The 15,193-nt window shown below is 55.3% G+C and overlaps 2 protein-coding genes across 6 annotated transcripts; one reads left to right on the top strand and one right to left on the bottom strand.

Annotated features, from left to right (window-relative positions):
* Positions 1-2,298: 2,298 nt before the first annotated feature.
* LOC106980897 (leukocyte immunoglobulin-like receptor subfamily B member 3) lies at positions 2,299-10,446 on the top strand. 5 transcript variants are annotated; one of them, XM_015078975.3, is made up of 12 exons: positions 2,299-2,783; positions 2,988-3,023; positions 3,307-3,474; positions 3,620-3,919; positions 4,157-4,438; positions 4,738-5,037; positions 5,529-5,564; positions 6,489-6,605; positions 6,990-7,038; positions 7,117-7,157; positions 7,379-7,431; positions 8,133-10,446. In XM_015078975.3, the coding sequence occupies exons 1-12, from the start codon at positions 2,735-2,737 to the stop codon at positions 8,322-8,324; spliced, it is 1,623 nt and encodes a 540-aa protein (XP_014934461.3). In that variant the 5' UTR covers positions 2,299-2,734; the 3' UTR covers positions 8,325-10,446. The 5 variants fall into 5 exon arrangements, with proteins under 5 accessions (XP_014934461.3, XP_026893109.2, XP_014934462.3 ...); XM_015078974.3 differs by having other exon boundaries at positions 2,303-2,783; positions 3,190-3,474; XM_027037307.2 differs by having other exon boundaries at positions 2,303-2,783; positions 3,190-3,474; positions 6,993-7,038.
* Positions 9,148-15,176, bottom strand: RPS9 (ribosomal protein S9). The gene is made up of 4 exons (XM_015078982.3): positions 15,017-15,176; positions 14,667-14,789; positions 10,260-10,446; positions 9,148-9,402 (listed from the first exon to the last, which is right to left on the bottom strand). Exons 1-4 carry the CDS (start codon positions 15,111-15,113, stop codon positions 9,225-9,227), a joined length of 585 nt encoding a protein of 194 aa, XP_014934468.1. The 5' UTR covers positions 15,114-15,176; the 3' UTR covers positions 9,148-9,224.
* Positions 15,177-15,193: the final 17 nt, after the last annotated feature.

The following is a 15,193-nucleotide window of genomic DNA, read 5'->3' on the forward strand; positions in this document are numbered from 1 at the left end:
CTGCCCGTCCTGTCGTGTCTGGGCATGACCTCTGATCAGTGAGTGGGGGTACTGCAGCCCCCATTCAGACAGGCAGCAGGCTCAGAGCTCCTGGCCTCACACCAGGAACCCGTATCTCCTTTGGGGCTTTGCCACCTATCACCACGTGGACACAGCAAACCAGGTCCTGGGGCCCGTCCCTGAGATGCATCACCAAGCCCACTCAGCGTTGGTCTCTGCTTACGTCTAGGGATTCACGCTGCATTTCTGGCTCTGATTTGTTTTCACTGTGGCTACACATCTTACAAATCTTTATCTAGCATTTCGGTGTGTTTGGAGTGTGGCCTTCAAGTGGCCCCACGATATGAACTCTGACACTGCAGTCACCTGAATGCCGACAAGCCACACATGAAATCGCCCCTGTGTGTCTCAGGCATCACAGCACTCCTGAGGGGAGAGGCCCCTATCTCATCACCATGAGTAACAGAAGACTCAGGAAGGGGAAGTATGTGCTGAATACTGACAGTGTTTCAGCTTCAATTAAATCTCTGAATTGCTTCCAGCGCCTGCTCTTACCCAGTGCCTGCAAGAGGGACGCACAGTATGGGACGGAGAGGCTATCCCATGGAGGGGACGGGGCCCTGAGGCGGCAGAAAGGACTCAGATGTTCTGAAGGGAGGTGATGAAAAGAAGATGGTGATGACTTACAGGAACAAGGAAGTCAGTGAAGGGAAGTGTTGGGGGTAAAGAAAATCCACAATACCAGGGCAGGAGGCAGGGCTGTGCTGCCTTGGGAGAAATGACCATCTGTCTTCGATAACCTCCCGACACCCTCCTCTCCCTGGATCATCCTCCTGGGGCGGCCTCACTGGCTCCTCCAGGCACAAGACAGAAGGCGAAGAGCCTTCACCACCGTGCTCTTGCGCTCACGTCCAGTCACCGGATACACACCACCACGCCCCTCGGCACCCTCTTAACAACGGCCAACCCATCGCAAGACTCAAGAAGCGTGTGTGCATCACCACGCCAGCCTCCCTCCTCCTCCTCCCACCAGGCCCCCCTTCCCCTGTTCCTCCCTCCCACCATCTCCAAGGGACCCTTCCAATCACCCTGCCTGGTCCGGTCCCGTGTGAGGCTCCAAACGCTCCCACCCTCTCCTTTACGAAGCTCTACGTTGCACCATCTCATCTGCGAGGCTGTGACCATCTGGCCGGAGCTAAACCCACCAGCCCCACAAAGAAAACCCACCCTCCAAACCGAACACCTCCCCGAGTGCACACAAACCGAGCTAACTTAACAATTCTGTGCCTTCTGTCTGGCTGTCCCATCAGCCAGTCTGAACCTGGCCAGCTCCTCTCCCACCTGCCAGACTGGGAGGCCACCTTGGCTCGTTTCACTCAACTCTAAATGTGTTTTGTGTCGTAGGTTCCTGTAAGGCTTCAATGAAAAAACCCCATCAACAACTTAAAATACTGATCAATACAGGATCTCACAGCCAGATGAGTGCTGGGGTTTCACTACTGATTATCAATACAACTAATTACTAACAGAGCCCTCCCACATTTTATTTCCTACAGTGTCTTTTCCAAACAGAAACCCGTTCATACTGTCTGCTGGCTAAAATCTTCCCACTGCTTTAAAGATGAAATCTCTAAGGCTGGCGTGATTATCAGACTCCTGTGTGACAAGGCCCTGGCCTCCTCCTGATTGCTCTCAATTCTGAGAACAGCTCAAGATCTTTCTAGTTGAGGATGCCCTTCACTCCCATTTCTGCTACCCCTGGTTCCTGCCTTCTGTCCCTCCATACCCCAGAGGGACCACAGGTTGTATGACATCTACCTGTTATCGAATCTCATGGTTACCTGTTTTTTCTTTTTTCTTTATTTAATGTTTATTTGAGGGAGAGAGAAAGAGCACAAGTGGGAGAGGGGCAGAGAAAGAGAGAGACACAAAACCAAAGCAGGTTCCAGGCTCCAAGCTGTCAGCACAGAGCCCGACGAGGGGCTCAAACTCATGAACTGTGAGATACTGATCTGAGCCGAAGTTGGATGCCCAACCTACTGAGTCACCCAAGCAACCCCCCCCCACTCTGTTTTCTTTTTAGTTCCAACCTGGAACAGTCCTGTAAGACCGAAAACAGAATTGTTTCTTTCCTACCTAAATATTTGTATTGTCTGTTGTCACTAATCAGAGCCCCATGAGTCCAGGGAAGGAAGGACTCTGTCAGCCTCATCAATGATTCTCAAATGTCTGGTGCCATGACTGGACATGGTAACTACTCAGTAAACACTGAGTGATTGACAGACAGGGTGGTGGAAGGAAGGAAGAGAATTTGCATTTACGGAACTCAGGAAAGGGAAGTGTCTCACCCAGATCACACAGCCTCTGTAAGAGGCACAGGCAGAACTGGAACTGAAATTGGGCCGGCTCCCAGGTCCGGCCCACCCTCCCTGACCTTGGCTTCTGGGACCAGAGTCACTCTCTGGACTTGGGCTTGGCGGGGAACAGGCAGAGCGGCAGGGTCGCGTGGGGTCTGGTGAGACTCACATCTGGTCTGAAAGGTCGCAGGGCCTCTGCTGTCGGGCGTCCTTCAGGGAGAGCAGAGCAAGGCCCCGGAGGGGGTGTTCCCCTTCCTGTAAGGCCTCTCGTGAGGAACCCATGATGGGGACCACGGAGCCTGGGCCATGCCACACCCTGTGCATGCGTCTGTCCTGTGGACTCTGAGGACTTTTAAGCTGTCTGCACCGCTGGGACCATGGGAGGCAGCGTCAGGACCCAGACCCTCACCGCCCTTCTGTGTCTCGGTGAGCTTTCTGGACAAGAGGAGGGATGGGTGGCTCCCGCCCTGCCCCCAGGCCCTGGGCCCTGAGAGACCTCAGGACTTGGGAGGCATGTTGGGGGCAGGACTTCTGGGGGCCAGAGAGTGACCCCCGTGCTCACTGGGCTGACTGGGCCTGGAACAGCTACCTGCGGGTGGGGGGACACTCTCACAGGGAACTCTCTTCCAGGGCTGTGTCGGGGTCCGTGGGACCAGGTACAGGCAAGTGAGTGCTCCCCAGACCTCCTGTTTCCACCCAACAACCCGCCGGGCAGCTGGGGGGCACAGAGGGTCTGGGCTGATGGTGGCCAGTCCGGGAGGGGCCTTGGGGTGACCGGTGGGAAACAGGGGACAAGGGCACCCTTGCAATTCCCCATCTGACTCCTTTCCAGGGTACCTTCCCAAACCCTCCATCAGGGCTGACCCCAGCCCCAATGTCACCAGGGGGACCCCTGTGACCATCTGGTGTCAGGCATCTCTGCAGGCTGATGTCTACTATCTGTATAAAGAGAGGGTCTCTGAACCCACGTCCATGGAGATCTCACAGGAGTCCAGCGACAAGGCCAGTTTCTCCCTTGGATTCATGAGTCCGCACAATGCAGGGCGATACCAGTGTCAATATCACAGCAGGAACGGCTGGTCACAGCGGAGTGACCTCCTGCCCCTGGTGGTGACAGGTAAGGCAGAAGCTGGCCCCTCCCCTGGGGCCCCTCCTCCAGGTGGAAGGGAACAGAGTGTGGCCTCAGGGGACTCTCGCTCACTGTCCACACTGGGGTACGTGGGGCGATGGCCCCTTTAACACTGCCCCTCCTTCTCCCTCAGGAGTGTACGACCCACCCTCCCTCTCAGCCATCCCAGGCCCTGTGGTGGCCTCAGGAGGGAACGTGTCCCTCTCCTGTAGCTCACCACATCCATGGCAAACCTTCCGTCTGCTGAAGGAGGGGGGAGCTGACGCGCCCCGACATCTGGAATTGAAGTTCCCTCGTGAGAAGAGGCAGGCACTGTTCCCTGTGGGCCCCGTGAGCACCTCCCACGGGGGGACCTACAGGTGCTACGTTTCTCCAGCTTCCTACCCGTATGTGTGGTCACTCCCCAGTGACCCTCTGCACCTTCAGGTCACAGGTGAGGGGCCCCTGCACTGCCCTGCCCCACCTACTTCCTGGGCCCAAATGACTGACCTAAGCCGTGTGCCCAGTGGAGCCCTGGGGGTGATAGAAAGTGGGTGGGGCACTGGCCTCCTGAAGTCAGACGACACATGGAAGCTATGGTGGAGCGGGGGTACTCATGAGAGCCTCGCCTCAGGCCCTGGGACCAACGTGGGGTGTGCATCCCCTGGTGCCTCTGTCCCCTCCCGTCCAGGCGCCTACAGGGAGCCCACCCTCTCAGCCCAGCCGGGCTCGCTGGTGCAGTCTGGAGACAACCTGACCCTCCAGTGTCATTCAGAAGCCGGATTTGACACATTCGCTCTGATGAAGGATGAGGGGCTCACACCTCCCGTGCGTTTAGATGGGCAGCCCAGCCCCAACTTCCCCCTCAGCCTTGTGAGCATCACCCACGGGGGCCAGTATAGATGCTATGGTGGACACAACCTCTCCTCCACGTGGTCGACCCCCAGTGTCCCCTTGGACATCTTCATCACGGGTGAGAGACCCACTCCCCATATTTCTGTCTGCTCAGGGTGTTGGGGCCATGGTCACCGCTAGGGGTGATAGGGTCCAGGTAGAGGATAAGGGGCAGAGGCTGAGATGGAGTCTAGGAACAGGGACAGAGAAAGGGACAGTGAAGGCCAAGGAAACAAAGGACACCCATCAGAGAGACAAGAGGAACTGAGACGGGGCACACAGAGTCCCAGCAGAGAGGACAGTCATCACCCAGCTCAGGGTCAAGGGTGTGTGAAGGGGGAAGCAGATCTATACAGGTCATGAATTTTCCTCCCATAGGCCTGTACAGGAAACCGTCCCTCTCGGCCCAGCCGGGGCCCTCAGTGTCCTGGGGAGAGAATGTGACCCTGCAGTGTCGCTCGGAAATCTGGCTCGACACCTTCTACCTGTCCAAGGAGGGGTCACCTGCTCCTCCCCAGCACATTCGTCTGCAGGACACAACTGCACCTTATCAGGTCAACTTCAACATGAGTCCTGTGACCTCAGACCATGAGGGGACCTACAGGTGCTTCGCCTCATCCAGCAACTCCCCCTACCTGTTGTCACACCCCAGTGACCCCCTGGAGCTGCTGGTCTCAGGTGAGGGGCCCCAGTCCTGTCCCCTGTGTGTCATCGTGGTCAGGGACCTGTCAACGGAGAAATGCTAAGCTGGGACGGGAGTGAGGGGGTCACAGAAGGAGGGGAGTGGCAGACGGGAACCTCAGCTCTCAGAGGGATGGTCACAGCAACCCCCATCCCTGCCTCCTACCCTGCCTGCTGAGGTCCTGACAGAAAGGAGGGAGGTGAGGCCAGAGGCCGACCACCCCCATCCTCCTCCAGTCTCCAGTCCTAAGAGCTCCTCACCGAGAGACACCAACACGAGAGTGGGGGACTAGCAGAGGCGTGGATCCCTGGGGGGACCAAGATCACCATCTCTGGCATGGCTCGTGTCAGGGGTGACCACGGGGCTCCGGGGGGCTCTGAGTCTGGGCCAGATGGCGGAGGGAAAGGTGGGCTCCCACCTGGGGGACCAGCACCCTGAAGTGGGGAGCATAGAGCACCCCTCCTTACCTCTCTTTCCTGGTCCCCAGGAGGCTCTGAGGATGCACCAGTCACCCCATGGAGGGGTAAGTGGAGTCTCTGTTGGGAGATGCGGGTGGGAGGAGCTCAGTCTAGGCTTGCCTCAGTCTCTTCCTGAGATTATGGCCTGAGAAGCTCCTTCTCACTGAGACAAGTCCTCTGATTGCAAAGGGCAAGAAGGTGGCTGCACTGTGTGTGGGGTGCGGCAGGGTGGGGGGCGTGGGCACACACAGGAGGTGTCTGAGTTCACCCCCACAGATGGCAACGGGGGCTCAGCCCGAGAGTTGCTGTGCAGTCGGGGAGAGAGCAAGGCTTGGAAATCAGGTTCAGGCCCAGATCTGCTTCTCCCCCACTGTGGGATCCTGGACAAGTCCGTCCCTTTCCGAGACCCATGGCTAACTGTCAGCACAACAGGCTTTCTGTCGCCTCCCTCAGGCCCACTGAGAGATTCTGGTGAATGCCCTCAGCATGGCCCCTTTTAGAGCTCTGGAAGGGGAGAGCCCTCCCTCCTGCCCTTGTGGATGCGTGTCCACACACACACACACACACACACATGGCACATCCACACAGGCCCCCAAGGGGTGTTGGGCCTGTGCACAGTGGGAGACAGATCTGGGCTTGGGCGGGGCGGAGATTGGGTTTGGTGAACAGGTCTCCACTCTGGTGTTCTGCCAGTGGGGGAGGGGTAAGGGGACAGCATGGGAAAAACCCAAAATCCCATTAGGAAACCCACAGCCCGGGTTCCAGTCCCAGCCCTGCCGCCTCCACGCTGGGCCACCCGGGACACGTGATCAGCCTCCCTGTGCCTCACTTTCCTGTCTGTGGAGTGGGCGGGTGGGGCGGCAGTCCCCTGCTGCGTGACCCTTGACAGGGTCAGAGGTGAATGCCCAGAGCCCAGCACGTGCCTGGCACACAGCAGGCGCCCAGTTAAATGGCATCACTGGCTCCTTCACGGTGTGGCTCTGCCCAAGGTCCCAACCGGTACCTGTACGTCCTCATCGGGGCCGCGGGGGCCTTCGTCCTGCTGCTCTGCCTCCTCGTCGTCCTCCTCGTCCGTCGCCGGCGTCAGGGCAAAGGCAGGAAGCCGGGTGAGAAGGGACGGGGGCGACCAGCCCCAGGGGGTGGTGGCTCTCCCGTGGGTGGATGGAGAGTGGCTCAGGGCGCCAGCCAGAGGGAAACCAGACGCGGGAAAGGCCAGCGTAGAACTCCAGCATCGCCCAGTGAGAAAGTCTGGAGAGAGGAGTACATGTGAGCATATGTGTAAATATTTTAATTTTTTGCCTTCTCAAATTTATGAAATGCTTGAAAACACATTCAAGTTTTGTTTTTTGTTTGGAACGTCTTTGTTTTGAATTCTATACGGTGATGGGAGGGGATTATAATCTTTCCAGTTCTGAGATCCTCAGCTTAAGGGAGGCCCAGGGGAGGGTTCCACGGTGGGGTGCCGGAGGCTGATTTCCAACTCCCCGCAGCAGCAGCAGCCACAATCCCAGCGCCTGAGGATGAAGGCCTGCGTGGGAGGTAAGACCTCTCCGAGACCCCACTCTCACCAGCTGGTGGCCCCCTCACTGCCACCTAACAGTCCTGTCTTCTCCCCAGCTCCGGTCCCGCTGCCACGGCCGCCCAGGATGAGAACTTGTGTAAGGGGAAGTGTGGGGCCACCCTGGGGAGGAGTCGGGTCCAGAGAATGTGGGTGGGCAGAGGAGGCTGTGGATTGGGAGAGGGTCCTGGGCTCGGGTGTGAGAGAGCATCTGATCACCTTGTGGCCTGGTAACATCACTGATCTTCTCTGGGCTCCTGCCATACAAGATCTCAAGGGATCTTGGCAAGAGATGGGACCGCCTTTTTCTGTCCCTACCAGATGCTGTCATGAAAGACACACAGGCTGAAGAGGACAGACAGCTGGACAGCCAGGTGGGCTCCCTGTGGTCCTGACCAGGGCACCCCTGCCTCTCTGTTCATATGATAAATCCAGCAGACACTCCACCCGGCAGCCCGCAGCCTCTCCCTTCTGGAAGCACGCCACTCTCTGGGCGGCTACAACCTCAGGGTCCTTGGTCTCTTCTGTCGAGCTGTTGGGGACACTCAGGTCAAGGGGGCAGGGTTGGGAGTTTAGGGCTGCCTGTGCCCTGCACAAAGGGCTGAAATCCAGACCCTGGGCCAGTAGAGGCCCAGAGGCGGCACCTCCTAAAACCTACACAAAGTGGTCCTGTAGCTTAGCTCAGTCCTCTTTCTGTTCAGTCTTTCCCCATCTGTCCCACCCACAGCCACGGCTGTTCACGCGATTCACCCTGGCCAACGGGCTGAACCCCCTGTGGGGGCGTGGGGGCCTGTCCATCCACGTTGATGGCCACACTCAATTCCTATCTCCAGCCTTGCCCTCTCCCAGCACCAGATTCCAGGGGCCAACCATCCTCGTACCAGCTGTGTCCAGGCAGTAGGCATTTTGGACCCCAACAGCCCTCCTCCCCCAAACTGGAGGGCAAGGGGGGCTCAAGACGATCCCTCACGGTGTCTAACAGGGCCTTAGACCCCCCGTGGGTGCATCCTCTCCTCCCCAGGCCTCAGGCTTTCTTCTGCTCCAGCCACATGCCTTTCCTCTCCTTCTGCTCCAGGCTGTAGTCTCTGAAGACTCCCAAGATGGGACTTATGCCCAGATCAACAGCTTGGTCTCCGAAGACCCTCAGGATGTGACCTATGCTCAGCTCAACTGCCTGACCCTCAGGCGGGTGACAAGTGGACCCGCTTCCTCCCAAGCAGAGCCTCCAGCAGAGCCCAGTGTGTATGCATCTCTGGCCATCCGCTAGCCCAAGCAGGACCCACACCCCACACTCCAGGGGTCTGCGAGGTCTCCTGCAGGGAGCCTGGAGGGCAAAGGAGCTGCCCACAGTGGGTACTACCTGATCCCACCCAGCCTGGAGGCAGGACAAGGACCCAACTACTGGAACCTTGTGGAAACTGCTTCCAGGAATTCCCACCACCATACAGCTGACCTTAGGGTTCCTGTAAAGTGACCCTGACTCCAAGGATTCCCATGGAAATGCCAAGACCAAGTGGTAACCCTGGTGGTGGGGGAAGGGCAGGGCCTACCAACCAGCACTAGGATAGGACTACTCAGGACCTTCTGTAGGCTTCATGGCAGCCAGGCAGCCTCCCAGGACCATCACTGCGAAGCTGGGTCTTAAATGTCCTTTCCCACAGGCCCCTAATTAGGACTCACCCACTTCCCAACCCCACCAAAATGAGCTTTGAAATCAGTCTGTTCACCTTCTCAAGGGCTTCCTACCAAAACCCAACTACAGTAGTTCGTCTCCACCAGTGACCCCAGGTTCAGCTCTTTGCGCCTACCCCCAACATTTAACCCCTGACCCCCACTCACTACTTCTCTGCCGGGAAAGGACTCCACCCCACCCCAATGCAAACAGCTGGCTCCCAGCAGCAGACATGAGTGGGGTGCACTTCCCCTACCCCAACAAGGACCCCCAGCTGGTAGGCTCCCCAGGCCCCTCTAAGCAAGAGGCAATGCTCCAAGTGTGAACTTGCTAGGATGAGGAAGCCTGAGCTTTTTCCCACCACAGAAGCCTGTGTGTTCAGAGAAGGAAGGAGAACAGACCCACCAATAAACACCAGTTCCAAAGGGTTGATTCTGTTTTATTATCTGACTAGAAAACTAGGCAATCCATAGCCCAGCGGTGGGGCAGGTGGGCTCAATCCTCCTCCTCGTCATCTCCGGCTCCAGCCCCACCCTGGCCCTTCTTGGCATTCTTCCTCTTCACGCGACCAGGGCGGCCGCCCCCGTATGGAGAGCGTAGGGAGAAATCGATGTGCTTCTGGGAGTCCAGGCGGACAATGAAGGACGGGATGTTCACCACCTGCTTTCGGACCCTGGAGGGGGGATGGCAGGTGAGGGGAGGGGGGAAAGGATCCCAGCAGGATGAGACCCTACTCTCTGCTTCGACTCTGCAGCCGGCAGAGTGGGTGCTGCAGCCACACTGACCCCACAGCGCCTGTGCGATCAGGAGGGCATCAGAGCATCGCGGGAGAGAGTTTTTCCTGTTCGCATCTTACAGAAGTGGAAACATCCACAAGTAAACCCCACATGTGACCACTAAGTAAGAAGGCAACATGGCAGCAATTCCAGGATCTGATTTTTAAAACTCAACTGAGCTTCAGGTGTAGTACCTGAGATGCAGCATCACAGTCCTTCAAGCAGCCACCCGTCCAGGTTCTCTGGAACCCGACAGAGGGCGAACAGAGCACCCAGATACAGAACCCTTCTGCCCTGACAGCTGCCACCTGGAGCCAGCCAGACCCCTGCAGTCCCTGGCACTTGAGCATCAGACCACGGACTGAGGCGAGCTTACCAAATTAACGCCCACATTGTGCAAGAACGTGATGGCCACCAGGTGGGGGGCCCAACAGACAGCCGAACCCACGAACCCACTCAAGCCAGCTGGGCACACCCAGAGCGGTTACCTGTCCAGCTGCCTGCACGCCCGCAGAAGCCTTCACAAGGTGTACGGCTCAGGCCGCAGTGACCCTTGCGCTGGGCTAGGGGGAGGACGAGGCCGTCCCCAGCACCCCATGAGCTCTCTGGTTGGGTCAACCTGTACCCTCAAGGTATGTTCACACCCGTCACCTCCGAGGGCTGCGCAGGAGGTAAGGACAGCAAACTCAGCAAGGGCAACCACCAGAGGAGAGGATGGGGTGGAAGAGAGACTCCGGGAGCCCAGAGGGAGTACCTGATATGGCGCTGGCGGATCAGCACGCGGGCATGGTGGATGGATTTGGCCAAGCCCAGCTTGAAGACCTGGGTCTGCAGGCGCCTCTCTAAGAAATCCTCGATCTTGAGGCCCAGGATGTAATCCAGCTTCATCTTGCCCTCGTCCAGCACCCCAATGCGCACGAGTCGCCGCAGCAGAGCATTACCTGGTAGGAGGGGAAGGAAGCACGCATTCAGGCTTCCGGCTCACTTCAGACTTCTTGGGAGCTCCCTAGCATGGAGGTGGGATGTGAGTGGGAAGCAGGGCCCATGACTCTGATGTAAGATCCAACACAGTGGCCACAGTGTGGCTCCTACAATCCTCACAACCACGCAACACCTACCTGTCTTACCAAGGAGGGCAGGTGACCACACCCACCTCTGTTCTCTGAAACAAGGAACAGAACCTTCCGTGAGCTGTCAGGAAAGTAATGAGACAATCCTGCCAGAGGACTTAACCACTCCCCACTGCCCCCAAAGACTAGGTGCTGCGGCTGCTAACCTATTATTCCCACAATGGAGCGCAGCGGTCAAGACCTAACCTGCTGGAGTCAAGAAACCGCTACTAGTCAGTCAAATCTGAGGCTCAACCGCCTTCCCTGACAATATAGGGCTGTCAGCACTTAGCCTCTAGGCCCTAGAAGCCTCAGACTGGGCACACGTTTAAGGAGTATGTCATATGCTCTACCATTCTATCTGTGGTTTCCTGCTGAGAAATTATGGTGTGTTCATGCCAACAATGGCATGACGTCATGCCCTTCTGCCAGTAACCCCCAGGTGCAGGAGGCCTTGCAATTTGACCTGCACCTGACCACGCCACAGCGGCCAGGACTTGGGATCCCGGAGGCAAACCCTGTCCCCAGAGTTCATACTCACACAGGCTCATAGCCTAACACCGTGACACTGGGGTAAAAGCCCAACTTTGCTTTTCCTTAAAAAGGATTAGTTTCACTTCTCGTCAAGTGACCTTATCATTCATTACAGCAAGACAATTCAAGGAAGCTCTCTGTACTATCCCGGATTCTTGGCATCATGACCCCTTGCCCCTGGAAAACTGCAGTCTTTCTAGCACAGCTAATGGAGAAAGACGATCAAAATGGAGACACACACTCTACCTTTCCCGACATCCCAAGTCCTAGTATGGCTTCGTTCTTCACTCTAACGAATGCTCAACCTAAGATAGGATATTTTCCCATTTACAAAAACATCAACAGGGGTGCCTGGGTGGCTCAATTCGCTGAGCATCTGACTTTGGCTCAGGTCATAATCTCATGGCTCATGGATTTGAGTCCCACATTGGTCTCTGCTGTCAGTGCAGGGTCAGCTTCAGATCCTGTGCTCCCCCACCATCAAAAAAACAAAAACAAAAAAACCCCTACAACATTAAAATAGAAAGGTACTCCATGCCTATGGTTTGGAAGTATTGTTACAATATCCATGATACCAGGGTGCCTGGGTGGCTCAATTGGTTCAGCCTCTGACTCTTGATTTTGGCTTAGGTCATGATCTCACGATTTGTGGGACCGAGCCCTGCAGCCAGCTGCGTGCTGATAACAGAACCTGCTTGGGATTCTCTCCCTCTCTACCCCTCCCCTGGCTTGTGCGCTCTCAGGATAAAGGGAAATGCAAATCAAAACGACAGTGATGTCACCTCACACCTGCCAAAAACAGTATCAAAGACAAAAAAACAGTCCGTGAAAATGTAAAGAAAGGGAACCCTCCCCTCATGCACTGTTGGTGAGAATGTGTAGGGGCGCCTGGGTGACTCGGTTGAGCACCCGACTTTGGCTCAGGTCAGGATCTCGCAGTTCGTGAGTTTGAGCCCTGCGTTGGGCTCTGTGCTGACAGCTCAGAGCCTGAAGCCTGTTTCGGATTCTGTGTCTCTCTCTCTGCCCCTTCCCTGCTCATGCTCCGTCTCTCAAAAATGAACAAACGTTAAATTTAAAAGAGAATGGGAGATTGGTGCAGCCAGTCTGGAAAACAGGATGGAGTTTCCTCAGAAGTCAAAACCAGAACTATGATGACATGGCAATGTCACTTCTGGATATTTATCCAAAGAAAACGAATGCGCTAACTGGAAAAGGGAAGCTCCCCCCACGCTCTCTGTAGCATTATTTGCAGTGGCCAAGACACGGAAACAACTTTAAGTGTTCACCGAATGACAGCTGAACGGGTAAAAGATGCGGCACCCACAAAGCGGGCGATTACTCAGCCATAAAAAAGAATGAAATCTTAGCACCTGTAACAGCACGGACAGACCCCGAGGTCCATGCCAAGTGGAGTCAATCAGAGACAAAGGCCATGATCTCATTTATACATAGAATCCACACAAAGCTACCATCAACAGAAATACCCCAAATTCGCAGACTCAGAGTACATTATGGTGGTTGCCGGAGTCACAGGGGCAGTGGGTGAATGTGGTCAAAAAGTACCACATTCCAGTTAGAATACTCACTGTATACGAGAAAGTTGTCAAGAGAGCACATCTTTAAGACTTTATTTCTAAAGTAATATCTGCACCTCACGTGAGGCTAGAATTCACAACCCTGAATCAAGAGTTGCTGCACCAATGGAGTACATCTTAAAAGATCTCATTACAAGAAAACTTTTTTTAAGCTACAGATAGTGACAGCAATGAACTAGATCACTTATTGTGATCATTTCATGGTACGAAGAAATATCGAATCATGCCACACATCTAAAAACCACATATAGTGTGTGAATTATACCTTGGTTAAAAAGAGACATTATTCAAATATTAATACAAAAAATGCCCCCACACAAAAACTAGTTTGGGATTATCTACCAGCTAGGATACTTTTTGCCTTTTTTGTCCTCATGCTAGAGAACAGAAACTTGACATCAATTTTAGAATCTCTTTAGAAATTTCTATGTAAAATAAAACCACTATCATTAAAAGGCCTTTCCTCGTCCTAATGGCACGAAGCAAGCATTAAAATGCCTTAGTTTCTGATCTGAAAAATGGATGTTATACCTGTTTCTTTATAGCTGCCATGGGGATGGAGCCACATGCTGGCTGCAACTAGTTTAAGAGGCAAAGCCTTTTTAATAAAAATCAGAACACTTTCTCACCCAGTCACTTGCCTTTAGTGGGGAAGGCTAGACCTCAGGCTGGACCAGTGACAAACACCTCCAGGGATAGGCAGAGAGCCTGCAGGCTCCTTCCTGTCCAGTCAGGCTAAACACCTTCGTTTACTAAATGCCTACAAACCTATGGGCTGCCTTCCCCAGTAAAGTCCACTTGTGCCACGGGAAACCACAAATACTCTGGGTTCACCTGCCTGGTCAGCCACAGGACTGCATATCTGACCATGGGTTGGAGTAGCTTGATCTTCAGAAAGTCCCTCTGCCCTCAATTAACTGGCTCCACAAAGACTTTTAGATCAAGTCCCACCCAGGCATCCACAGGGGAGGGGATTCCTGAATTTTCATGATCACGTGATCTATCGGTGATGGTTAAACAAGCTCCAGAGCTTTCTCAACCTCTAATATGACTGACCGCCCAACCATAACGGTGAAGGCTCAAATGTAAAAGCAGTTTCCTTCTCAGGTATAGATTGGAAAAGAAATCAAAAATTTAGAAACAAGCAAAACATGATTCCCAGCCCCCCCTATAAACCAAGTGTCCCCGAGCTCAGGCCAAAAGCAGTATGAGGAGGAGAGCTTCCAGGTAGCCCAACTTTAGGAGTTAACACAGAGCAAGTGACCAGTACACTTGTGACAGAAGCTTTCACAAGCCACTGTGGGATAGATACTCTGACTTCTTTCACATTCAGATACTGTTTCAACTGTTGGTCATGTTCTCCAAGCTTCCTGGAAACTCTTCTCAGTCCACCCCATCACTGAGTTTGTCTGGACCCACTACGAGAGGATCACCTGTAAAATGTATCATAAGCTACCCCTAGAAGCTGTCCTGCAGATTAAGTAACAAATCTAAAAAACCCAGAAAAATAAAACTCCAGCTACTTTAACATTATTGCCATCTTACAACCCTGAAAAACAAGAAAATCATAAGGTGATTGAAATCAGCTGTTGCTCTGGAAAGGTGGTCAAGTTCCCAAATGATCTGCATTCCCTTCCCAAATCGTCACCCTACAGTCTGCCTTCCCGTTCAGGCTTTTGGAAAACACAGCTGACCACCTTATAAAAGTAGGCAATGCTTGGGGAGCCCCGCGTCACACGCTTACAGAAAAGGGGGATTTGGCTCCAGACCCACTTTCCCCACGGATGACTTCCACTCAGGGCCAGAGGTGGGCCTCCCCCGCTCGGCCCAGACCTTTGACCAAAGGACGAGCAGAGGCGGGAGGGAGGCCGGCGGCGCCCCGCACCCAGTGTCCCTCCCGTGGGCTCGCGCACACTGCCTCACCTTCAAACAGCCGCCGCGGGTCCTTCTCGTCCAGCGTCAGCAGCTCCCGGGCAGCCTTGCGGATCTTGGCCAAGGTGAACTTGACCCTCCACACCTCACGTTTGTTGCGGAGCCCATACTCGCCTGCGAAGAGAGGGATCTGGCTGCTGGGCGAGCGAGCTCGGCCCCCCGGCCAAGTGCAAACGCAAGGCTGGACAACCCCGCCAGACCCCAAACCATGCCCACCTCCGGAGGGGAGGCGGGACGCTCACTCGAGAACGCCCGCGGCAATGAGCACGTGTGCGGCCTCACCCACTCGCCGGCCAAGCCCCACCTGGCCCGGAAACAGAAACCCGGGTCACACTACTCACCGATCAGCTTCAACTCTTGATCGAGGCGGGATTTCTCGAAGGGCCTCCGAGGGGTCACGTAGGTTTTGCGGCAAACCCAGCTCCGGGCCACCGGCATGTTGGCCGCGAATGTCCGCGTGCGCCTGCGCGGGACAGAAACCCGAGCCTATGAGAGCCGCGCACGGCGCCTGCGCAGTC

Source organism: Acinonyx jubatus, chromosome E2 (assembly GCF_027475565.1).
Source record: "Acinonyx jubatus isolate Ajub_Pintada_27869175 chromosome E2, VMU_Ajub_asm_v1.0, whole genome shotgun sequence".
In the NCBI taxonomy this organism is placed as follows: domain Eukaryota; kingdom Metazoa; phylum Chordata; class Mammalia; order Carnivora; family Felidae; genus Acinonyx; species Acinonyx jubatus.

Coding starts and splice junctions, on each gene's coding strand:
- LOC106980897 (XM_015078974.3), top strand. CDS start 2,735: ATGGGAGGCAGCGTCAGGACCCAGACCCTCACCGCCCTTCTGTGTCTC. Junction 7,039..7,116: donor GATGAAGGCCTGCGTGGGAG/GTAAGACCTCTC, acceptor TCTTCTCCCCAG/CTCCGGTCCCGCTGCCACGG. Junction 7,158..7,378: donor CGCCCAGGATGAGAACTTGT/GTAAGGGGAAGT, acceptor TGTCCCTACCAG/ATGCTGTCATGAAAGACACA.
- RPS9 (XM_015078982.3), bottom strand. CDS start 15,113: ATGCCGGTGGCCCGGAGCTGGGTTTGCCGCAAAACCTACGTGACCCCT. Junction 10,447..14,666: donor CCCGCGGCGGCTGTTTGAAG/GTGAGGCAGTGT, acceptor CCCTCCTACCAG/GTAATGCTCTGCTGCGGCGA. Junction 9,403..10,259: donor ATCCGCCAGCGCCATATCAG/GTACTCCCTCTG, acceptor TCCCCCCTCCAG/GGTCCGAAAGCAGGTGGTGA.